At 37.2% G+C, this 25,712-nt stretch overlaps 2 protein-coding genes across 5 annotated transcripts in view; both read left to right on the top strand.

The window, feature by feature from the left end:
* Window positions 1–2,512, top strand: part of CHUK (component of inhibitor of nuclear factor kappa B kinase complex) — a 29,204-nt gene extending 26,692 nt beyond the window's left edge. For both annotated transcript variants that reach the window (XM_031461596.2, XM_010974431.3), the window contains exons 20-21: window positions 466–565; window positions 1,306–2,512. In XM_031461596.2, the coding sequence (XP_031317456.1) occupies window positions 466–534 (69 nt within the window). In that variant the 3' untranslated portion in view covers window positions 535–565; window positions 1,306–2,512. The remainder of the gene's footprint in view (window positions 1–465; window positions 566–1,305) is intronic.
* Window positions 2,513–4,549: 2,037 nt separating this feature from the next.
* Window positions 4,550–25,712, top strand: part of ERLIN1 (ER lipid raft associated 1) — a 32,975-nt gene continuing 11,812 nt past the window's right edge. Inside the window, exons 1-9 of one of the 3 annotated variants that reach the window (XM_010974430.3) lie at window positions 4,550–4,623; window positions 4,947–5,070; window positions 6,837–6,918; window positions 10,673–10,719; window positions 12,145–12,206; window positions 14,543–14,668; window positions 16,569–16,642; window positions 23,362–23,420; window positions 25,323–25,414. In XM_010974430.3, the coding sequence (XP_010972732.1) occupies window positions 4,958–5,070; window positions 6,837–6,918; window positions 10,673–10,719; window positions 12,145–12,206; window positions 14,543–14,668; window positions 16,569–16,642; window positions 23,362–23,420; window positions 25,323–25,414 (655 nt within the window). In that variant the 5' untranslated portion in view covers window positions 4,550–4,623; window positions 4,947–4,957. Of the gene's footprint in view, window positions 4,682–4,946; window positions 5,071–5,525; window positions 5,647–6,836; window positions 6,919–10,672; window positions 10,720–12,144; window positions 12,207–14,542; window positions 14,669–16,568; window positions 16,643–23,361; window positions 23,421–25,322; window positions 25,415–25,712 lie in introns of those variants that run through there. The other 2 variants (XM_031461600.2, XM_064488330.1) reach the window with 2 other exon arrangements.

Raw genomic sequence — 25,712 nt, 5'->3', positions numbered from 1 at the left:
GATTTGTGTCTCTAAAGTAATCATGCTGATATTTTTACTACTTGTAAACAAGGGGAAATATCCCAGAAACAAAAAGAGATCTTCCATAGATCTCTTTGTGTCTGTGCCACAAGGATCTCTTTTTTGTTCCCTTGGTGAGCATTTTTAGGGGGAAAAATATTGGGGGAAAAATGTTGGGTATAAGCGCCACTTGTATTTCAGAGGAAAATCAGATTGGAGTTATAGTAGACTCCTTATCATTAGAGCTAGGCAGAGGCAGCAGCTTGGAGTAACAAGCAGGACTCTGCGGGGAGGAGGATGAGGAAACTGAAGACTACAGGAATCAGCTGCATTGGGTTGCTGGGTTGCTGGGTTGCTGGGTTGCAGCAAAGGCAGTAATCATCCTGACCCTAAAGACCAGAAAGTAGAGGAAATTCATATGCCCCTTTGCTGAATTTGAAAAGGCTTTGTTTTTTCATTCCACAGGGAGACTTTAGCACAAATGATAGAAGAGAATTTGAACTGTCTTGGCCATTTAAGCACTATTATTCATGAGGCAAATGAGAAACAAGGCAATAGTTTGATGGTAAGTTTTATGTGGATATGGATGTGTGTTTCAGGTTTGCTGGGTACAAAGGGTTTAACTTTCCACACCAGACTTATCTGGCATTTGGGATCCATGTGGGGGAATAGCAGAATTGGGCATTTGAGGAATGCTTGACCTCAAATCCCCATCTTCTCCTATTCATGGATATACTAGGATTATGTTATCAGTAATCTTCAACAAAAGCATTCTTGGTCACATTAAATGAGTGGTGAACTTTCTTTGCAATGTGACCACTAAAATTGAATGATTTGTACTGTTTTGCTTCTGCAGTCAATTTTCTCCAATAAGATAGGGCATGATTTGTACTATAACTCAAATACAGCTGTCATATGCAAAATAAATAATGTTAATATGGTTGTAATTAATAGAAGTGCTTATATTAAGATTTGGTTACTGTGAATTGTTGATTTGTTAAAACTTGGAGAACTGCAATAAAATGTTTACTGAATTAAGTTTTACTATATTTAATCTCAATGTCAGTTCTTTATATTTCCTCTTTCATTAATTATTTGCTTTGAGTATTTATGAAAACTCTTTGAAATTTTTTTAATTAGCAGAAAATAAGGTAAAACTAAACCTTTAACTGTAACTTATACTTCTGGTTTTTCAACTTTTGATTATAAAATGTTCAAATATACAGAAAACTTCCAAAATGAGCACCCATATACCTACCATGTATAGTCAATATCTAATTGTAACTTTTTTATGCCTGGTTTTAGAATCTTGATTGGAGTTGGTTAACAGAATGACTTGCCACTTACTGACTGTCCCCAAACCTATGAAGTTGTTGCTGAATGTGTTGGAAATTTGTTTCTCTTCCATGAAACTATTCTTCAAACACCAGTCAGTGGAAGAAATGAGCATGATCAGAACCTACACATGAATTTACAAACACAATGTTTTGACTTTGGGTAATTTTAAACCCTGAACAGATAAAATTTTATACGTCAGTGGACTTGTTTAAATAGTACAGCTACTTAGGAATATCATTGGAATCGATTTGCCTTCAAACTTGGTAAAACATTACTTATTTAACTGTCTTTTAACATTTAACTTTTGGGCATAAGGCCAAAATAATGTATACAGAGAAGACCTCAACTGACATGTATTCTAAGTAAAAGCTGTTTGTGTGTCTGTGGAAGAGGCTGCACACAAGTAAAATTGTACTTCTTAAAGAATAAACCCTACCTCCTTGTGTTACTCAGCAGTTCTCTTGGCATTATAAGTAACTAGTTTAATTGCATTTTTCAATTTTATTGCACATTTGACAGTATCCCTTTCCTACAGAAGGGATTGTGCATCTGTGCCTTTAATACTATTTGATTCTTACAAATCTTAAGTGTGCTGTGTGTATATGTATTTAAGATGTACATTTAATAATATCAAAGAGAAGATGCTTGTTAATTTATAATGTATTTGAAAGCTTATCTGTTTTTTCATTTGTAAAAATGGGTCTTCTTGTTTAAGAAATGTTTCATGTCTTGTCATAGAAATTTATAAAGGTCTGCATTCCCTTATCTGTAATTCCAAAATCTAAAAAACTCTAAAAACAACGTTTTTCATAAGCTTGGTGACAAAACCATCTGCTTGCACATCTTACCTGAACTGACATTGAATCTACTTATCCCATTTAGTGTGAATATTCATTTATTTTGCTGCATAAATGATAATTTGTTTGATTGGGAGGAAGGTGCTGCCACAGACCCCGCTGGGAGTTCATGTAGTATGGTATATGCACTGAATTGCCTTTCTAAAATCTGAAAATTTCATAATTCTATAACATCTGGCGCTAAGGGTTTCAGATAAAGGACTGTGGATCTATCATGTTAAATAATTTAGAAGGTTATCACTTGTTTAAAAAAAATGTGAAATGCTTTTGTATTCTAGACAGTTTTTCACTTTGTGTATTAAATGATTTTTAAATTACTTTTGAATCTCTAGTCATTAAATTCAGATTAGAATAGAGTAGTTGAATATGCTTTGGAAAAATAGGAAGGCTCCATGAATAGAGTTGGAGCACAGAATAACGTAATGGTCTCTCACTGTACTTCCCTTAGGAATTAAACAGGACTTACAGTAAAGACAGCATTGGGTCGCTTCTTTAATATAGTCCTTTCTCCTGAGATGTCCTTACACCACTATCCATGTCTAAAATCCATGCTCATACCTTGCCCTATAAAGTGATGTCTTAAGTTACACCATAGCCATTTTTGCTAGTAGTGTCATTTTCCCAGTCATCAACGTTTGAAACCTTGGGGTTGTCTTCTCCTCTAACTTTTTAGTTGTCTGGTACTACTGTTTCTTTGAATATGGAAATTCTGACTACCAGCTGATAAAATAGGCAGTCTCTCTCTTGCTTCTCTAGTTCTAGAAGGTTTTAATCAATAGATATGTATTGGGTACCTGTTGCTTGGAAGTATTGAGCAAGATGGCAAGACCAGAAACCAGTAACGTAGACGGTACAGTAAGAATGATTATCTGGGAGTCCGAACCTTGCAAGCCATCCAAGCATTGAAATTACTATTAAATGATTTTTTAAGTGATGGTGTATTTTCTAAATATTGTGATAACTGATTAAAGACTTGGTACAGGGTGGGGCCATTTTTATGGTTTGTGACTGGTGTGACATCAGGATAGCCTGATCTATGTGATACGGGCAGGTGGTGTGAGCCAGAACAGACTACTATAGTGAGATCACCTCAGATCTGCTTTCGATACACAGGTTAACCACTCTTATTTTTAGCTGGGTGACAACTTTTCAGAGTTGAATGGCAGTTGTCAATTGTATACATTTCATTCTCTAATTCAAGCAATATTATGAAAAACTAAGAGAATCCATCCAGAAAACAGAGGTTGGACAAGTTATTTTTCATTCTTTTTGCTTTCTGGAAGTTAAAATAAGCTCTGCAAATATAATTTACCTGATGCAGACAAGGTCTCATACATTCCTAGGTAATAAAAGTCAAATGAACGATACAGGTAAGTGCATTTATTGAAGGCAGAGTGTAGAGTGGTCTGGGAGGGCTTGCTTTAACTAAGACTTAAATTGATTCTATTTACCCCTTCCCATTTTCATTGTTACTACGATCATAACCTTGGGCCTGCAGTTTCCTAACCACTTGCCTTCCCCGCTCCAATCTGTCTCCACTCTAAGCCATTGTGTAGACTCGTGGCCCTAAAGCACTGCTTTCCCATACTTCCCTGCCCAAGGGGTTATGGAGCCCTCCAACCTTAAGTCGACCTTGTCCATGGTCACACTGCTAGCATTTCAAGGCTTACTCATTACTGCCCAACCTATTCTAACATGCTGCCCTTATTTCCCTTGTATACATCTATCTCATTCCCATTTCCACTCTTTAATTTTGTTCTCTCTGCTTTTGGTAATAAAGGCAGATAATGCAAAATTTAAAAGAACTGGACAATATATAATGAAAAGAAAGTGTGTCTCTATTCTCTGGCCATCCAGTTTCCCCTTCCTACAGAAAAAGTGCATTCAAGCCTTTCACAATCTGGGCCTAGCCTAGCATCTCATTCCTAACCATCACAAAGGCTTCAAGAAGCTCAAATGCTTACTCTTCTTTTTAGTCTTCCTGGAGAAGCCCCCAACACAAACCTACGCTTACTTACATGCTTAGCTTTTTCTGTTCCTATTGCTTGAATGGCCTTCATAAAGCCCTCACTGAATAGCATTCTGACACGTCTCTGCACTAGAACAAACTGACCATCCCTTGTTCCAGAGGCCCTCTCCTTTCCTCTGCACCCCTGCTTACTCCACATTACCGACTTCCCTTCTCTTCCGGAGCAAGAAACGAGCAGGACACAGAGAAGAGTCCACGTACCTTCCCGCGAGATTGTCCAGCTGGGAGAATTTTGTCCCGTCCGCTCCCCGTCCCTCTAGTAGCTGGGCGAGCGCGGCGTCGGCGTGCGTGTCCGCGCAGCCGCAGTGCCTTGCGAGTGGGCAGGGCCGTCTATTGGCGGCGGTTGGCCCGGCCGGGGAGGCGGCTGCACGTGCGGCGGGGGCGATGCGTCACTGATCGGTGAGAGGCGGCGGAGGGCTCGGCCTCCGTCCGGAGTCTGCGGCTGGCCCGTTTCTCAGTTAGTGCTTTCTGCCCGGCGGGGGTCGGCGGGGAGCGGCTGTTGGTAGGGGGTTGTCACGACGCTCACCGAGCAGGGGCGACCCACGGGCCCCCTCGGTCTGAGAGGCCGACGAGGAGGAAGCGGGCTCTGCGAGGAGCGAAAAGGGGAAGGACTCCCCGGCTCTGCCGACGGGAGGGCGCCAGGTCGCGGGAGGGAAAACTGGGAACGGGAGGAGGTGGGCCTGTCACTCACGGGGCTGGGACTCCGTTCCTTCCTAATCCAGGAGGAACAAGGATGAATATGACTCAGGCCCGGGTTCTGGTGGCTGGAGTGGTGGGTCTGGTGGTTCTCCTCCTCTACGCCTCCATTCACAAGATCGAAGAAGGACACCTGGCCGTGTACTACAGGTGAGCGGCATGTGCAGTCAGCACAGGTTCTAGAGCAGGTAGAAAGGGAACTCCCATTAGAGTCTGGGAAGTTGTTCCCTTTGCAGTGTCTGGGACCTCTCTCCAGTCCTAGGAAGCGGTTTCGTTGCAGCCCTAGGGAGAGTAGGGGGCCTGTAGTAGGCCTCTGCAGAGCACCCTCCAGGTGTTGGACAGTTTCAGTGCTATGTACATCGGGTGCAGAGGTTAAGACACCCTACCGTTACTGCTAATAGACAGCAAAATCAGTTACTTGCAGAAAAAAAGTGAAGAGTGGAAGGCAGTGGTCTTTCCACCTGTAGATGAAAAAAATGGATAAATCATTGTTAAAACTCCATACAGCTGCACTGGCTTTCGGTTTGCAGCTGTAGATACTGTTTAGAAACTCTGGTCCTATTTGTGGTTGTTTCTTAGATTTCTTTTTTTTTTTCCTTTTAAAGGTCCTGGTGTCTGATTTTGACTTGTAAGGCCATAATGACCACGACAATTGTTAAATTCCTGGACCTCGGGAGGCAAACACAGCACTGATGGGCCACCCTCCTCCCACCTTTCCCTTTTCAGGTTGAGGAAAGGAATGGTGTGGAATATGTTATTCTCTGGCTGAGATGAATAGCTCTTCCTTCAATGTAGTTACCCCAGTTCTTTACATATAGACAGAGAGAGGACAGTTTGGAGAATTTCAATAATGTATTTGAAAGAGTTCCAACTTTTTGCTGGCTTCCATCATCACCTAAAACTCCTTTTAGATCCGTATTGAGTCTTAGAAAGTCTTCCCTGTGAAGTGCTAGTTTCAAACACAGTTTTAGTGATATGTCTTAGCAGGTGGGGGTCTTGCATTTAAAAAAAAAAAAGACAGATTAGTCTGTATTTCTATCTAGTTCAGCATCGTCTTCCTGATAGTAAAGCCAAGGAGAGAACATTTCAAGATATGGTGCTCAAAGAATTAGGGATGGACCTCAAACAGTTCATCTTTTCTTAATTATTTGTTATGAATTCTTTGCAAGCCTATTCATATTTTCAAGATAGGAAGCTAAGTTCTATGAATTTACTATTCACTATGTAAAGCAGGATCTTTTTTATATTTGCCTCTAAAATGCCTCCTTTTTATAACTTCCAGGATGTGCTTTCAGGTTTCTTACATTCTAGAATTTGGTGAACAAGTCCTTACTTATATCCTATTTATAGTCTTATCCCCTCACCCTTCATTTTCTGTGCTAATTTCTTGTTGTTAGTTTTATCGAGACTTTATGCCCCCAGTATTTTCATTGCCTTGTAGGTAGATTAAAAGACTCTTGAGCCTCAGAAATTTTCTCCGTCCTTTAGAGTTTATGTTATCTTTTTTTTCCAGCCTGGTGACTAAATGTATTATGTTTTGATCTGGCTCATGTTATGTACAATTAAAGTACATCAACCAAGAGCCATTTGAATTTTTTTCACAAGTATTTCTTGGAAGGTTAAAGACTAAGGAGAATCTTTGTACCTGAGAGTGGTGCTGGAGACCCAGAGGTCTGGTTGGCAGAGCTTATTAAACAAGGTGTAACATGAGCAGTTTAATTTGATCTTTTCACCCTTTTAGGTGTGGCAGATATTTTAGGGACCAGTAGTTAGTTATTCATCATGAGTAACTCATGTGAGTGAGTTTTTAGTAGGTCAGTAGGGTGCATAAGAGTGAATATTTATTATAGCATTTTAGATTTGGAAAGAGAATTTCTCTCTTTATAATCTTGTCCAATTAAAACATCTTTTTGCAGGGGAGGAGCTTTACTAACTAGCCCCAGTGGACCAGGCTATCATATCATGTTGCCTTTCATTACTACGTTCAGATCTGTGCAGGTGAGTGATTCCTACCTAGGGAAGCCCCCGCACTGGATAGACAGGTGTGACAGGAACAGTTACCACATTCATGGGTGGAGACAGATTTTCTTACTGCTTAAGCAAATGGTGCTATTTACTTAAATGCAGGAGTTAAAGTTCAAAGTACAATTGTCACAGTGTAAGTTATGATTTTGAACAGCCTCACACTCTTGAAGTGTATTAGCAGCATGAGCTAGATAGCTTGGAAGGACTGACTTCTCCCATCTATGAAGTAGTATGCAGCAGATTTTCTGTTGGTGCTGTCAAACTAAAAGCAGGACTTAAGACAACTCAACCAGAGATACAAACCAGTGATTATTTGGTTTAGGACGGTGTTTGGTATCCATAGTAGCAAGCTCCTGGGCTACTGTTCATATGGAGGATCTGAATTTTTATACACAGCTTCTCTGCCACACATTTTTGCCTGGAACGTTAAGCAGAGTTTTATGTGGAGCCTTAGTGAGTGTTCTGTTTTGACAGCATCCCAGGATATTTGAAATGAGTGCCTGGTTCTTACGAATAGTGTCTTGGCCATGGGAGACACTTAGTAAATATCTTTTGATATAACAAGATGACAAAACAGGATTGGATGGTTACTACTTTTGCAAGCTCTGTGTGATCATAAATCATTGGATTCAGAAGGTTGTCTATTATCTGCTGCTAACAGGACTGAGGAAATTTGAAGTCTAGGCTTCCTGCTAAGTGAGAGTTTCATTGTGATTACTTAACCCTTCCAGTTTTCCTTCCAATTCCCTTTTAGATGGCTTAGGGCAAGAATCGTGTCTGTTAAGGTGAAGTATAGGTTCTTCAGATTGACTTCCATATTGTTTTCCCATGTTTATTGTATTTACTCGCCTTGGTTGATGCTGTCACCTCTTCTCTTACCATCTTTCCCTTCATTCCTTATCTCCTGTCTAAATCTTGCCAGTCTTTTTAAGGCTCATCACAAATCTCTCTCCTCCTATTCTGTATTTCTTAATGTCTGTATTGTGAATTGTGGCCCTTGATCTTATTTCCTTTAATATGTTGTCTGGTATTATCCTCTTAAGTTTTTGTATGTATTTTTTTTTTCCCAGAAAGTCTCCAAGCTTCTTGAAGGCAATGGTTGTAACACACTTAAATTTCTAACTTTTCTACTTGTGGTGGAAGTTGTTAAATTGAGCTGATTTCTCAGGAAGCAGTATGGTGTAGTGAACATGGGGCCAGAAACCTGCAAACTTTGGTTCTTGCTCTGGCTTTGCCACCAATTGGTTGCATGACTTTGCAAAAATCACTTAACCATTCTAGACTTCAGTTTCTCCTCTGTGAAAGAAGAAATTTTAATTTTGTGAACTTACCTACAGCTTAAATAGTCTATAATGATATGGCATTGTCAGACCCTTAGAAATTGGGGGCTCTTTTAGATCTTGTTCAAAGCCAGGCAGATCTGTCTCTGCCTTCTTGGAGCTCAGTACCTTGAGTCATACTGATGCAGAGAAATATAAAAGAGATACAGACAATAAAAAATAGGTTTTAAAGTTTAATTGCATATATAACAAATATATGGTGTGTGTGGATATATATTATATGTATATGTGTTGTGTGTATGTGTACATATATGTACCCACATACACAAATAGCATGATAAACTATCATAAGAAATGAAAATGAGATTAGTAAAAAGATTTCTGTGTAAACTATTTTACTTTTCATCTACAAAAAAGATTAAATGCTGGAGCCAGTGTGACTAAATAGGAATGTTCTGTCCTTATATGTGAAATAGCAATGTTCTAGGAAAGAATTATATTAATAAAACCCTTTTAAGAAATTGTTCTTATAAGAATAAGACAAACTTATTTTAGAAACTTTTGAAACACATAAGAAGACATAGCCTACATAAACAAATAGCTTAACAGACATGGCATTTGAAAGGAATATATAAGAAGCATCTTGGGGAAATGTGAGATCCTATATATAATGTTAGGAAAAAACTATGCTTAGGGAATATAAAAACCTTCAGCCTTTAAAATGTATATAACATAACCAAAAACTTATAAAATAAATACTAATACTGGGAAAATAATTTTTGAGGTAATATAAAAGAAGTATAAAAGTACATGAAGATAGGATGTTACACTGAAGACACAACATCTGAACTCTTTCCTAGTTCTTCTTGGTTTGAAAATTGGGTACAGAGTATCCTTTAGGTTTAAATAGGAATGTATATTTGAAGTTGATGCGGAATATGGAAATTGAATTTGGTTAAAGTTTTGAAGGAAATAAATTGAGCTCATCTCTTTATCAGCTCCTTCACTCTACCTAGATCCTGTCACTAATGTTTAGTATTACCTTAATCGTTTAGCCCCAGGCTTAATATTCTATTCCTTTCCCTTCTGGAATTTTATATGCAATTAGTTGTCAAACCCTTCCTCTATTATGTCTCTTAGATGACAGCTTTCAGTTTTCATGGCCTTTACTTCATTAAGGTGAATAAATTACTACTTTAGCTACCCAGCTGGTTTCCTTGTCTCCAGACATAATAGAGAACCACATCAGGCGCAAGCCAAGGGATGAAGGAGAAATCATGTTTTTGAAAGGTACATTTTGTGGCTGTATATAAGATGGACTAGGGAGAGCCCAAGCCGCCCAGCAAACATTCCAGGGTCCTCTAACTAATGTCATCATGTGCTCTTCTCAGAATTCCCCTCTGGTCTATATTGCCCCTACTGTTCCAGGCAAGCCAACTGCTTCCTGACACCTAGACACACAGGTTGTCCTCAACTTTGTGTACTTGAATAGAGTATTTATTGAACCTAACATGTTCCTCTGCCTTATCTGTTCTTAATTCTCCTCTAAACCTGGCTTATAAATACTTCACCTCAGAGAGCTTTTCAAACAATTACTTTACTCTGTCACTTAATACCTAACAATTCAGTGTACACTCTGTTATTTGTACCTGTTATGGATTGCTTTGTAAGGATCTTTGTTTCCTGTTGGATTGTGAGCTCTGGAAATGGACCATGCTTCCTTTTTCCTTTGTATTCCATAAAGTACCATGTTTCTGTGGGCTTAGTAATTAGGTGTAGTGTGTCCAGAATATAGTCAGTATGTACTCACCTATTGGAAGCCTTAGAGGGCAGTGGAGAGTCATTCTGGACCCGAACTACATAGTGACAAGGGCAGAGTAATTAAGTACAAGATTGTTGGTTCACTAGGAGAAAGCAGTGCTGATGGTGGCACTCTTACTAAGAAGGAAGTTGAATAGACTGAGATCACTAGAGCCTGAGCTTTAGATGAAAAGGTTGCTGTTGAGTTCAGGGGCCCCTTGAAGTTGTAGACTACTTGTATGCATATAATAGTTACCTTTTACCTTCATTGTAAATAGTAATGTTAGTATTAAATATCAAAGTTCAGAGTACAAGTCCTAGCAGTAATATCCTTGTGGGTAATCCATGTAGTTTACAGTCCCAGGCTAGCTCCAGGCAAGTAAGGGACTGATTGAGAGATTGAATGTTGAAACTTTCCTGGTGTGTTTTGATTCAAACATTAGCTATAAAATATTTTGTCTCTAGTCTTTCATGTCTGCTAGGATACAAAATGAGGTTACTCTGATAGCTAATCTTTGGGGACTGAAATAGTAATGGAGCTCTCCTGTACTTACCTCTCAGCACTTCTCTAGAGGTTTTCTTTTGAGACCAGAGGTTCTTTGGTGATATGTGTGCTGAGTATTGATGAGATACTTTTTCCTCCCCAGACAACACTGCAAACTGATGAAGTTAAAAATGTGCCTTGTGGAACAAGGTAAGCATTCCCCTTGCTTACCAACCTCCCTTTGTTTCAGATGTAGTTTCTGTTCATAAACTGTGAGCACTTAAACACCTTTCAAATAGGCATGATAGGAACCCAGGGGGCTTTCTCTTCTGAGTATTATTTGAGAAAAGCCATATCTCCAAATAGGAACTTCCCGTCTTAGGAGCCATTTTAAACTCTCAGCGGCAGATAGTTTAAAATGAAATCAGCTCACATTCTTATCATCTGTAGTATTAAATGCCATCTAATTGAGAGTTTCTGATTCAGGAAGTCTGGAAAGAGACCCAAGAATTTGCATTTTCAGAAGAAGTTCCAAGGTGATACTGGTGCTGCTGGTCTGAGGACCTTAACTTTGAAAATCACTGCCCTGAATGGTTTTAGGGAGAGAAAGGCAAGCAGGGCCCAGATTATTTCTAAAATATAATCAGTACATTGAAGTGCAGTTGAAAAGAAAGTAAAGTTTAAAGTGTATTTTAAATTCTGCATTTTAAATGACTAAAATATCACTATTACAAGCCTATAAAAGAGGCTTGACATTTGTGGAAGGACAGAAATATTCTTAAAAACGGAGCAAATCCCCTGTGTTTTAAGTTAACATGTTTGATATCAGGTTCTCCCTAGGTCCATCTGTAACACACTTTTATGGGATCCCTTTAGAGATGACTCAAAATTGGCAGCTGATGAGCTGTTGGGTAGATTTTATTTTTATCTTCATGCTTTCCTGTGTTTGTGAGATTTTTTTTGGCAAACAGGTATTAACCCTTTTTTATCAAGAAAAAATTGTCATTTTAAGTTGGTTGAAGGGCTTACTTGTGTAGTTTCAAAATCTCTTAACTTCATGTGTCTGAAATTGAGGTTCACATGTCCCTCAGGGTCTGTGCTGGTAGGCCAGGAAGTGTGGGTAGCCAGTAATTAACAAGATCTGTCTTTCTGAAGTGTCGATTTTACTTCAAGTTTTGAGGGGGGTGGTTCTTTTTTCATATTAGAATAAATACAGATGAAAAGTAGACCAAGATAAGGCAGGAAACCAAAAGAATTTAAGCTTGCGGCTAGCCTTCCTACCTCTTTACCTGGTTCCTTAATGGAAGAGTTTGAGAAGTGCATTGCTTTAGCTGTTGACTTTAGTTAATACGGTCAAAGTGCTAAGCAGCTCTAGGTTATAAGTCTAGTCTTCATGTGAGCTGATCTGATCACAGAAGTTACAGAGGTGAGCCTTTGGTTATGAAAAGAGGCAGATGAGTATGTGTAGGGTCACTTGAGTAGTGATTAGTGAGATCCTTTTCATCAATCAGTAGTATATGTGTAGATTTTCCTTCTAAATTTCTCTCGTGTGGGATATGTTTGATGATATGGGATTAATCTGGGACTATAATAAGTTTGTACTTGGCTCACATTTCTCTGTTTCTTTGTTTTTAGTGGTGGGGTCATGATCTATATTGACCGAATAGAAGTGGTTAATATGTTGGCCCCTTGTGCAGGTATGATACCCATCTATTCTGTTATTTTTATAGTTATAATCAGAGTATTTGTAAATGAGACATTCCCTGAGAAATAGAAAGGTACCTTTAAAGTTTTATGACCTCATACATTTCTGAGATATATGTATATATAATCACTGCAATATTTTCCATTTCTAGAGAGTGGTGACAGAATTAGGTCACAAATCCTGGACAGACTTGACTTTCTCCAACTGTATGGGTTACTCTTCTCTGAGCCAAGTGTATCTAAGAGCATGCCAGTCACTGATTATTTCTAGAATTTCTAGAAAGTGGCATTTTATCCAGTCAGGATGAGGAATGATTTCCTTACATTTCTGTAAGCAATCATTTCCTTAGCCACATTGATTTTGACTGTAGAAAAATCTTTTCTAGTTGAGATTTGCCAGAACTTGCAAAGGAATCTGAAAGTCCTTAGTATGGGGAAAGCATTTTCTTGGTAAAAGATGAAAACTCACAGAGGTGGAATGGGAGTGTTTTTCAAATCAAAAACCTAATTAGAAGTTGTGAAGTAAGATTGGCCTTTTTTAATGTTTGATTTTTTCCCCAGGTTTTTTTTTTCATTGTGCTAAAATATATATAACATAAAATTTACTATCTTAACCATTTTTAAATGTTCAGTGGGTATTAAATACGTTCACATTGTTACGTAGTCATCACCAACATCTATCTCCATAACTCTTTTCATCTTGCAGAACTGAAACTCTTTACCCATTAAACAGTAACTCCCTGTTCCCCGCTCCCCAGCCTCTAGCAACCATTGTTCTCCTTTCTGTCTCTGTGATTTTGACTACTCTAAATACTCTGTGTAGGTGAAATCATACAGTATTTGTCTTTTGTGATTGGCTTATTTCACTTAGCATAATGTCCTCAAGGTTTGTCCATGTTGTAGCATGTGTCAAGAGTTTCCTTCCTTTTTAAGGCTCAGTAATATTCCATTGTATGTATATACCACATTTTGTTTATCCATTCATCCATCAGTGGACACTTCGATTATGTCCATGTTTTGGCTATTGTGAATAATGCTGCTATGAACATGGGTGTACATGAAAAGATCTACCATTTTATTTTTATCCTTATTATTCAAATTTGCATGCTTAATATGTCAGGATACTGTGTTCGGCAAAAAAAATTCAGAAAGGTGAAGTTAGAGCCTTTTCCTTAAGGGGTTTTTATTTTACTTGAGAAAACATGATACTGACCTAAAAAAATGCATATTGGTGTGTAAGGTTATGTTAAAATTCATGTTACTGCTACAGGCACAAATAGCAAAAGGATTTCAGAGCAGAGAGCAAGGTGTCTTACAGTCAAGTGGATTTAGATTATATTTTTCAGCAATTAAGTATTTTCCTGTTTTTTATCATCTACTTTCCCTGGTCACAAATCAAAGGAATGGAATATGATTGGAAAAATAGATGAAGGGGAGAAATTGCTCATTTTCTGGCCAGAGATAAAATGAAAACTGTTGGATCACCAACTCATCTGGAAATGACCAAGGGAATGAGTTAATCAGCAAGTATTTATTGATGGCCTGTCCATCAGTTGTGATCTGGAATCCAGTTACATCTAGTCCTCCATGGCAAGACCGGTAGAACACGCCTTCAGTCTGAAGGGAGAAAGCAGCGTGTTTTAACAAGTAGAGCACAGATTCTGGTCTGGTCTAGTATGTACCCTTAGGCGCATTTCTGAAATTCTGTTTCATATTATGCAAAATTAGTAGATTTTTTGTGAGAATTAGTGTTAATGTATATAAATTGCTTGACATAAATCCTGGTCCTGTAAATGTTAGCTTCTTTCCCTTGTAACCTTTAAAACTTTTATCTTTTTTTTTTTTTTAACAACCTTTAAAACCTGCCTTTTTGAAAATGGTCTCTTGCAGCTGCTTCCTTCTTTCATTCTCACTGTTCCTCAAATAATCCAGGCCCTCTTTACCTCTTAGCGAAACTTTTGCCTTGGAATAATTACCTTACACTTCTTCCCCTGCCTCTGATTTCTGTGCCTCACAATTTTTCACTCTGCTGCCAAAGTACAAATCTGGTTGTGTCATGCCCTTGCTCGAAAAATTTGACAGTTCCTTATTACCTCTAAGATAATATATATGCTCCTTAGTATGGAATTCAGAGTTTGCCCATTAGAATTACAAATACAATAATGTCTGGAAAATTAGGCACAAGGAACACATCAAGGTTTGGAGTTGGGTTTCATGTTCTGACTATTTCACTGGCACTTTTCCTCGTGTATATTTTTTCACTGTAACTTTAACCTTGGCTGAATTAGAGAATACATGGGGAAACATGGATTGTACCTCTTTGTTTCAGTGTTTGATATTGTGAGGAACTACACTGCAGATTATGACAAGACCTTAATCTTCAATAAAATCCATCACGAACTGAACCAGTTTTGCAGTGCCCACACGCTTCAAGAAGTTTACATTGAATTGTTTGGTAAGTATCTTATTTGTTTTAAATGTGTAAATAACCAATTAGAAATCTTGTTCAACTTGTTTGTGTGATAATGCTGTGATAATGTTAGTAAACACTGGTATTTGAGTGTTTCTTCTGAATTTAAATTAAAGCAATTATCTTTAGAACATTCTTTATCTTAAGTTTAATTCTTCTTTGATTAAATTTGCTTAAAATTGCTTAAATTAAGCAAATAGTTACTCATACAAGAGATTTTAAGAATGGTGACCATTTTCAGGAATGTATACTCTGTAACTTGGTAGAGATTGGAAAAAGATCATTACTTAAAAGACTGTTCTATTTTTACTATGATAACTTACTGAAAATTAGCTTTGTTGCTGTTAATAGATAATTTGGGGAAATTTAGGAGTCTGCTTTGTAGTTTCCCAAGATTCACCCCAATGTTTGATGATTTGCTATGAGGACTTAAAGGACTCAGCATAATCGCACTCGCAGCTGAGATGTATTACAGCAAAAGGGTACAGAGCAAAATCACTGAAAGGAAAAGGCACATGGGGGAAGTCTGAAGGAAACCAGGCACAAGCTTTTAAGAGTCTTCTCCCAGTGGAGTCATACAGGATATACTTAATTACTCCAGCAATGAGTTGTGACGACACGTGTGAGCTGTTGTCTGCCAGGGAAGCTCGTTAGACTCACTGCTCAGGATTTGTGCTGAGGGCTGGTCATGTCAGTACCCTCTGCCTAGAACATACCAAAATTCCAAATTCCCAGAAGGAAAATACCTGTTCATAAACCACAGTGTTTGTATGAACAGTTTAGGCACGGTGAGTCATTCTTATCCATTCTGGGAATAGTGAAAATCCTCTCCAAGTCCATGTTCTCAGGTGACAGCCTGAGGCCAAATTGCAAACAGGCCTTTCTAAGGATAGTAGCTTCAGCCTTGCTCTGTTAACTCTCTTCTGCACAAGTTACTTTTCATTTGTGATCGTGAACACTCTGGCCAGGGATTGGGTTACTACTATTGGCTGCTCCTCTCCCTCCTGGAACTCTTAATGAATTTCTTAGGGGCAGGCATAGGGGTGATTAATCAATTTAGAAATCTACCAATTCTTTCCTCGTTGATGATTGAGAACTGTTGGGGTGGTGTTTAAGAGAACTAGTCTGTCCTGATTTGTCGGGTCATTGGTTACTTAATAATAGTGAAAGTACTGTTGAGGTAGATAGAAAATTCATAAGTTACAAGGCCAAGTGAAGTGACATTTTTTATTGTCCATTCTTGTGTGCTTCAGAGACCTTCCTATGAGCCTTCCCCTCCTCCCTTTAAATCTAAAATAATAGGCAGAGGTCCATGGAAATGAAATTTAGTTATTTGGAGACTTGGATAAAGCTTGACTGAAGATGGGAATTTGCTTTTTTATGAGAATCAGGACACAGTAAGTAACAACACTGAATTAAGATTAGAAACCTAGTGAAAAAGAATGCGACAATGAATATATGTATGTTCATGTATAACTGAAAAATTGTGCTCTACGCTGGAAATTGACACACATTGTAAAGTGACTATATAACTCAATAAAAAAAAGTGAAAAAAAGATACTAGGAACCTAGATTCTCCATTTATTGGATAAACTTCAACTAGCTGCTTGTCATCTTTCTTCCTTAATTTCCTTGTTTAATAATTTGTCACACTTTTTCCCATACAAAAGGAAAACTAAGTATGTGTATATACACACACCCCTATATATATATATATATATATATATATATATATATATATTTGTTTTCATATATATGAGAAATGGCTTAAGCTATATAAAAGAATAGTACCATGAAAACTTTAGGTCTGATAATGATTGGTTTTGTTTCAGTATTAAATATTTCTTGAATGTTATGAGAGCTGTTGTTCTTGGCTTTAAAACAGATCAAATAGATGAAAACCTGAAGCAAGCTCTGCAGAAAGATTTAAACATCATGGCCCCAGGCCTCACCATACAGGTAAGCCCTTCTCCTAGGGAAATTCTCTGGGAATTTTGAGAGTTTTGAATTTAATTGTCTTTTCACTGGACTGTTTAGTCAGCAGTTATTTAATTGAAGTGCTGTGGTGATCTATAGAATATCTGTCTCAGTTTGACCTTAGGTTTCTGCCAAAATAAAATATTCTTGTAGCTTACCATGGGTGGCCTTTTTTTCTGAACTCTTTAGAGGGAACAGATAAACTGCGGCTCTTATAAGGAAATAACATCCATATTCTTCTATGTGTGAGGCATTAGTAAGATACAGTAATGGTCATGTATCAGTGTAAGACTAATCCTTGCGCTCAGTAAGATTATGAAAAATAATTTCAAGTATAAGATTTAAATAATAACTAGACAAAGTAAATGTCACTAAGTATTAAGTGACAGATGAAGTGATTGGATGATTATTGCTCTAGGAGTTTAGAGGACATTTCAAGAGAGTCTGCCTGTAAATAAGTATGACTGAGTTGGGATTTTAGGTAGTTCTGGAAGAATTAATAGGATTTTTGTGGGGGAAAGGAGAACGGAAGGTATTTCTAGTGGGTGGAATGGCCTGAGTACAAGCAAGGTAGCAGATGAATTTAGTGGAGTGGTGGTGGCATTGGGAGATAGAATGGAGAGAACAGCTGCTTTTGGGGGGTCAGTATTTTTTCAGATTGGGCTGAAATCCATTAGTGGGTTATTAGTGGGTTCTAAAATCAACTTTAATGGGTCATGACCAGCATTTTTAATAAAGTGGAATTGAATAAGAAAAGCACATGGCATGTAGTAATTTTAAGTATCATTCTGTGAAACTTTAGTTTGTTTTACATGAGTGTGTGGGGTAGGTGTTAATACTGGGTGTCACTCTAAGATGACTTTTCTACTGTGGTCATGGTCTGTAACATTGGAGAGCTGTGGCTCTGGATCTGAATTACCTGATAAGTGGTAATACGGCTTCTCTAGTGTCTTTTCTCAGTTTCTAGGAGATCAGTTAATTGTTGTGATGAACATTATTGCAGCTAAAGGTAGAGCTTCCTCTGATGTCATGTGTCTCAAGTGTCACACCATTACTGAGAGTATATGTTCACTGTGAGTGATCGTGAGTGATCTCTTAAGCGAGTCTGTCTTCCTTCATGCTGTGCCGTTGTCTCCAACCAGTGCCTGAGGGGGAGCCACCAAAGTTAAGGAGTGATTTGAAATGTCCAGAGCTAACTTTGTAAAACGCTCTGGATTGTCCATTCATTTGTGGCTAGAGTAGCTTTTCAGTTTTAAACATAATAAATGTGAATGTCACAGATTCCTAGATTCTGCTCAGGTTGTTGCTTGGAGATCTAGGTGGTTCTTAACAGCTGCCTGGAGTTCCTTGCCTTATATTACGTAACTGTTTACCTGTTGTTTCCAGTTTTATTTTGCTGTTAATAAGCAATAGTGTAGTGAACATTCCTGATACATCTTCTTGTATGTACAGGTTATCTTTCACAGCGGCTATGCAAATTTATATTCTTAGTAGTGTGTGTAAATACTTGTTTCTCCACAACCTCATCAGCACTTGAAGCAGTCAGACATGCTAATTTTTGCCATATGGATGGGTGTGAAGTTCTCTCTCTCTTTGATTTGTATTTCCTTAGTTGTTAGTGAGGATTTTTGATTTTTTTTTGGTCCATTTATACCCTTCTGTCAATTGCCTATTCATATCTTTTGCCCACTTTTCTGTTAAAATATTTTTCTTTTTCTTACTGATTTGTAGTAATACTTTGTGCATTTTGGATATTTTTATACACACAGGTGTTATGTATGTTGTAAAAAAAAATTTCTAGATACTAGGAAAAAGATGAATAACAAAGTGGAGTTCACCAGTAATCTTACTATGCAGAGATAACAGAGTTTGTTGTATCTTTCCAGACTCTTCTTAATGTAGAGGAACATCTGTTTTTAGTTACAAATAATGTTGAACTAAAATGGAATCATACCATAGCTGCTTTTTTCACCAACAGTATACATAAGCATCTTTTCAAGTCAAAAATACAGATTTGCTACATCATAACTTTTAATGTTTTCATTTAATTAATCTCTATGGCTCCCAATTTTTTATTATTATTTACATATTGTAATGAACAAGCTTGTACATACATCTTTTAAAATTCTTCCCTTAGGATAAATTCTTAAATGTAGGATTGATGAATCAAAGGGTATGCCCTGTTTGGGGGCTTTTTGGTACAAATTATTGCCAAATTGCCTTTCAGAAAAATTTTTAGCACCATGTACTCATCAGCAGTGTTGATGAGCTGACATTTCCTACACATTTGATTGTGTGATTGTACCCAAATAATTAACAGATGCTTACCTACTCTCTAAATCTTTTTAGAGAAAATGAATCTGGTATTTTGTATTAATTATTGATGTTGACTGCCCCTGGGGTATTTATTGGCCATTTGTGAGTTGTTTATTACGTTTGCTCATTTTTTAGTTTTTATCTGTTTTTCTCATTGACTTAAACTATTTTTGATATGTTAATTATTGCAACTCTTCTTTAAATGCATAGGAAACATTTTCTCAAATTTTTTCTTTGCCATTTAACTTTTCCTTTCCCTTTGACAATTCTGAGTTTAATTTTAGTATTTTTAGTAGTAATTTTAGTATTTTTTCTTTGTGGCATTTTGGCATGCTGGCATGCTTTTAAGAGCCTTTCACCACTTTAAAATATAGAGATTTAAATAAAATCAGAAATTACAACAGTTTTCTCTACTTTTACAATTATATTTTTAGATTTAAATTTTTAATTCATCTGGAATCCATTTTGATGTCATTTGTGGGGTGGGGCTACAATTTGCCTCTCCCCCAATTTATTAGCATCAGTGATTACTGAATAATTTATGCCCCTCTCTCCTCCTTGTTTGAAATGCCATTTGTATTGTCTGCTGAATTCTATTAGATGGTAAAGCCTTTTTTGGACTTCTCCTGTTCCATTGATATTTCTATTTCCTATTCATTCATTATTTACAGAGTCCTTGGTCTTTTCCCATCCAATCTGCTTCTCTCCTGTTTTTCCCTTCTTGTTAATAAATGGCTTCTTCTTCCCCTCAGGCCAGTCTAGATGTGTGAGAAACATCTTTGACAACTCTCTCACCCTTAACATATAATCAGTCCCTGTATCCTGCTGATTCTACCAAATCCATCTGAAACATCACTGCCACCTCCTTAAGTCAAGTACCATGTCTTACCTGGACTTCTACAGTAGTCTCCTATCTTGTTTCCTCACTTTCACTTGTCCACATCATTTTCTGCGCAGCAGCAAGAAGGATCTTTTAAATGTACCTGCATTTATTTGTTGTTTTTATAAAAACAGTTGTTGAACTGAAAAATGTCACTTTATGTTACTTTTTTTAAACTGATAAATCAAGGTCTCCATTGTTTTCGTTGCTTTGGTCTTGTTAGAAAATAGTTTCTTTAGACAGTTGGAATGCATTTTTAGAACTTCAAGGCTATTTTTCAGCTTTCCTATTTTTAACATATTATCATATGGTTACGATAATTCAACTTTTTATTCACTTTTAAAATCTAGTAAGGTATATTTTCAAAAATAATGGGCCTTGATATTTCTGCCAGTTTATTCTAATGGATGGGTTTTCATTATTGAAATTTTCAATATACCAGGTACCTAAATTGGCATGTACATTTTAAAATTAGGAACATAATTTATGACTTAATTGTATCATCATTTCAATTTCTTTTAGAATTTCTGACTTAGGTGAGAGACCCATATCCCAGTTTAAATTAATATTCATGAATTTAATGAGTTTTAATACTGTTAAATATATAGTCATTTTTTTTTTGTAGTCACTTTTTTTTAAGCATTGAGAAATGCAGATGATTCTTGGTGACTTTATTATATATCTACAGGTTTGTTGAATTAACTGTCTCTAGTAATTTTTTTGGTTAATTTCCTTAGATTTGTGTGTGTGTGTGTGTGCATGTGTGCACACAGTAAAAATCATGTGAGATCTATTCTCTTAAAATTGTAAGTATACAGTACATTATTATTGACTGTAGGTACAGTGTTGTACAGCAGACCTCTGGAGCTTTTATCTTGCTTGACTGAAACTTTATGAATTTCTCTAGATTTTTTAGTTATGTAATTATGCCATAATAAAAATTTTGATTTCTGCCCCCAGCCTAGTATTTCCCAGTCCCGAAAGCATCCTGTTTTAATTCTTCACATAACACTAGTAACCATCTGAAATTCTCTTATTTATTTATTTATTTGCTTTTTGTTGTTATTTATTGTTTCTTTTCTCCTTTTAAAATTTTAAAGTCCATGAGAGCAAAGCTGTATCCACAGTGATTGGAGCAAACAGCAGTTGGTACAGACTAGGCACCCAGTAATATTTGTTGTTGAATGAACCTTCTCTGTAACAATCAGTGTTTTAATTTTTCCCTTCTCTATATTTACACCTCATTTTTACTTCTTGAATAACTACTGTGACAAATTAAAGTGGTAGGCTTCCTTGGTATTTTTTCCTATTATTGAAGGCAATGAGTGTATTATATTCTGGCTTTTGGTTAAAAATACATGCTTGGAACCCAGGAGTCCATTTCAATGGATATATTCATTTCATCAGACTTTTTTTCTCTTTCTCCACTCATTGTATGTGTGTGTGTGTGTGTGTGTGTTGGCCATTGTTTTTGGATGTGTTGCCATTTTATTTCTTAAATCTCCTATGAAGCAAACTACTCATGGTATCTGTTACAGTATGTGCTTATATTTCACATATTTGAAAATCACGAGATTTCCCAAGATTAGCAAACATGTAGTATATTCTTCAGCCACATACAGCAAGATAGAATTCTTCGGAAGACAGTCCTATTTTGTTTCTTTTTATAAGAATAAAAAGATACATGGCGAGTCTTGTAATTAAATGCAATATGACAGTGCTTCCCTCTAAATCATATTGGAAGTCATCTGTATTTCTGGTAGTCAACTAGTGAAATCTGGCATCTCTCATAGATTCTGGTTCTGAATTTTTCTTTGTCTTCTGGATAAATCCATGAGTTGTTTCTTATGGCCTCACTTGCCTCACCTTCAGTATCCATTGAGTGTTCACCATGGTCCCCAGATTCTTTCTCATTTCACTCTAATTCTTGTATATAGTTATGATAATCCTCAAAGTTATGTACAGATTGGACTTCTCTCAAATATGTGGAGGAGGCTATGTTGCTTAAAATTTTTTAAATCTTTTTTCAAAAGCCCTTAAAGAAGCCTGTGTGTTCAAAGGCCTTGTTGCTTAAAACTTCAGCCAATTTTCAGAGGGAAATTAAAACTTTCTTCTGTTTTGTATGTGTTTACAGTAGGGTGGAAGATGGTGTGGGTTGTTTAACTAGTAAAATCAAACATTTTGGGGAGAACAAGTCCTTGATATAGAAAAGTCAGCCTTCAAAAACTGTATTTCCCAAGTAGATGTAACTGTGTAAGGGCTTGTGTACCCATGGCACAGAAAGCCAAACTCTGACAGTGGGTGTTTGCAGCAAAGTAAGGGTTTATTTGCAGGATCTAGCAAGGAGAATGGGCAGCTCATGCTCAGAGGACCCAAACTCCTTGATGGTTTTCAGGGAAATCTTTAGAGGCAACATTTGGGGTGAGAATGTTGAGGGGGCATGACTTTCTTCCGGGTGATGTTCCAGGAATCTTAATCATCAACCTGATTCCAGCCAGCCTGGAGTCTAGTATTGGAAGTCACCATCCTCCACCTGGGTGGGAGTCTTAGTTCCTGTAGAACAACTCAAAGATATGCATTAGATTGTTGTTATGTATATCCCTTGAGGAGAAAATAGGACTTTATTTTATGAATTACTGTTTCTTGACTGCTTTTCCTTTTGTTTCTGCATTTCCTCACTCACTCATTAGTAACTGCTTGAATCTATTACTTTGAACTCAGGAAAGGCCTAGGAGACTAAAGACTTTTTCTACAAACAAGAAATGGGACACAGAAGGGCTTTTGCACCCAGCTCTTGCACTCCAAAATTATCCTGTTTTGTAGATAATTATGCCAAAGTACACGATGTTAGGGAAACAGTGTCTAGTAAGCAGTGTCTACAGAGACAAGTAGACTTTGTTCTAAGTGAAAGTCTAGGAAGAAAGAATGTAAGCGGCTAATTGGTATTTGTTAATTGTTAATTGATTCTTGTTTTCCCTCAGGGTTGGACTATGTACTTGTAACCATTGCTGAGTGATTGCAGGTTTAGGAAGTAATAAATTAATTTTCCACTGTCCACTGTATTAAGCTGCATATACTGACCTGGGTTTTTCTTTGTTTTTATTTTTGTTTTTGACTTTTTCCTTCTTTACAATTTAAATCTTGGAATTTTACCTTACTTCTGTTTCTTTGGTTTGCAAGTTTGAAAAGGAAACAAAAGTATCTAACTTAAGGGCTATGTGAAAGGTCTTTTAAGAGAGAACTTTTTCTGTAAAGGAATTTATTTACTTAATGAGTAGAATATTTTTTCCTATAGCTAGGCTTTTTTTTTTAAAGGAAACAAGAAGCAGCTTATCTTTGACTTTGATGGCAGGAAAAGTAGATTTTCTAATGGGATCCCTACATGTGTTAGTTGTCAGCTATGTCATAGCTGTTTTATTAGTTTCATTTGAGGAGCTCTTCTGTAGATTTAGTTTGAAGATTTATTTTTCAAATATATTTTGGCTTTTTTACTTTTATTTTTTAGGCTGTGCGTGTTACAAAACCCAAAATCCCAGAAGCCATAAGAAGAAATTTTGAGTTAATGTGAGTAATGTGCATGGGATCCCAATATTTTTACTTAGGGCTGTCTACATATTAATCTACCAGTCTAGAGGAGGCGTGTGTGTGAGACGTTACACTCTGGGGAGGGGTATATGTCTATCTTCCACACTCTAATTCTAGTAATGTTACCTGTTCTGGTGTCTTAATTCCCAGTAGACTCTTATTAGTTTTCTCTTTATATATAGACATTTCAGGAGCAGCTTCAGTGGCTAAGGATGCAGTTTGCTGTAGGACTGTAGGACTTTGTTGGAAGCCTAAGGAGCTATAATTTGGATGTGAATAATACCTTGAGTTAAATATTAATAGCGAAGAGAAAGAGTCCTAGCGTTAAGGTTGAAGAGAGTGCCTGTATTTTGTTACTGTGTTATAAATGGTAAGAATAAACACATTGGTATCAAGTTTGCTTTTCCACTGTGTGTGATTGTATATCTAAAATTAGACTTGGTCTTAATTTGCCTCTGGGGAAATTTTGCCTGAGTTGACCCCTGGTAGTCTTTTCTTATATGTGTCCAGAGCTGACTGGGAGTGAGAAGTTACTTGCTTAACGTGAGTTTCTACGTGTTACAGAAGATCCCTTTTAGGGAAGTACCTATTGCAGTTGGAATGACAGTATTATTCTCATATGACAGGTACCAAAAAGAAGAAACAAAAAAGTCTTTAGGAAATTTGGCTAATGTGTTAGGAGGAAAATTATGAAATGCTGGAAAACTAACTTTGCAGAAGTCAAGAATACAACAGATGTGTAAATACAGGAGGTCCAAAAAATAATAATAACACTTCTTTATAGAGTGATATATTTCTGAATTCTTACTGTTCCCAAGTCTGTATCTTCTGTTAGGCAGTTTTATTTTCCCTTTTTCACTGTAGGAAAGAAACTTTTAAAACTATAAAACATGGAGTGCTAGGCTGGGTAGATCATGGGACTGATCCATTTACAGAGGGAAAAAAATTTCTTAAAGGTTCAGAATGTCTTAGGCTTTAACTATGATAGCTTCTGGTGATGGAACAATGAATACTGTGTGTTCTCTGCCTGAAAATAACTTACAGTATCCAGAATGTCATTTTATGTCTTTATCAGTATTGACTGGAGGAAAGGAGAGATCTTTGCGGGTGGGGGCAGGGGATGTTTGGGGAAACTATTGGAGTTACTTTTCAGATAATTCTGGATCTTTCCTGATTTTATAGATGATTGGCATTCCAGAATTAAAGGCTACCTTGGGATCATCCAGTCAAACCTCCCACCTAATATAGTCTTTTTTTATATCCTTCTTGCCATATAGTCACCCAGTTGCCACTTGCACATGCTCAATGATAGGCTAGCTATTTCCATTATTAGAAAGCTCAGATTCTCAGAAAATTCTTCTTTACATTGAGCCCCCATTCACCACCTAATTAATAACTGCCACCTAGTTATATCTTCTGTACAACAAACAGATAGGGCCACTGCACAAGGGTGCCTGAAGAGGGGCCGAAATCCAGCTCCCTTCTGCTTGCCAAACCATGGACCTGATGGGCTGCATCTGCCCAGAGGTTAGTGCCTTTTGCTAATTGGTCCAGATTAGCTGAAGGCCTAACAGCAAAGGAGGCATTCATATATGCCAGACATTTCCATATCAAAGGCCCTTCCATGATACAGTTAGAGGAAAGGATCAGACTAAAATTCAGATATACTAAATCTGATTCCTATTTCTGGGTGACTTTGGGCAAATCATTTAACTTTCAACCTCAGATTCATTATTAGTAAAATAGGGTAACACCTCTCTTGCCTACCTTAATGGGCCGGAAAATTCTTGTTGAAAATAGTTCTCTGACCCACTAGAGAGTCAGAATTACTACCTGTGACTGCACATTATTTTTAATTTTTTGTAATATTTTACTCCACAGGGAGGCTGAGAAGACAAAACTTCTTATAGCTGCACAGAAACAAAAGGTTGTGGAGAAAGAAGCTGAGACAGAGAGGAAAAAGGCTGTTATAGGTACTTGGATTTCTTTTGGAAATGGATGTCTCTAAGTACATGTGTTACAAGGTAGTCCTGTTCTTTCTCAGTCTCATGTTGGATATTGATGGGAATCAAATAAGACTGCATCATATATGGTGGAGAATTCTGGAAATTCCTTTGTAAAGTCAGATGTCCTAAAGCTTTTAAAAGTAGATGGGGCCAGTACTTAATGAAGTGCTTTGCCTCTCCACCATGTTGTTGACCCCCTACTGTTGTCTTTTTCAAAGACAGGGAGAAGTGGATAGGGTTTGGGAGCAGCTGTAGCCTCTGGTGG

Source organism: Camelus dromedarius, chromosome 8 (genome assembly GCF_036321535.1).
Source record: "Camelus dromedarius isolate mCamDro1 chromosome 8, mCamDro1.pat, whole genome shotgun sequence".
NCBI classification, from domain to species: domain Eukaryota; kingdom Metazoa; phylum Chordata; class Mammalia; order Artiodactyla; family Camelidae; genus Camelus; species Camelus dromedarius.
Note: the sequence above shows the minus strand (reverse complement) of the source record. Positions and strands in the feature narration are given on the sequence as shown.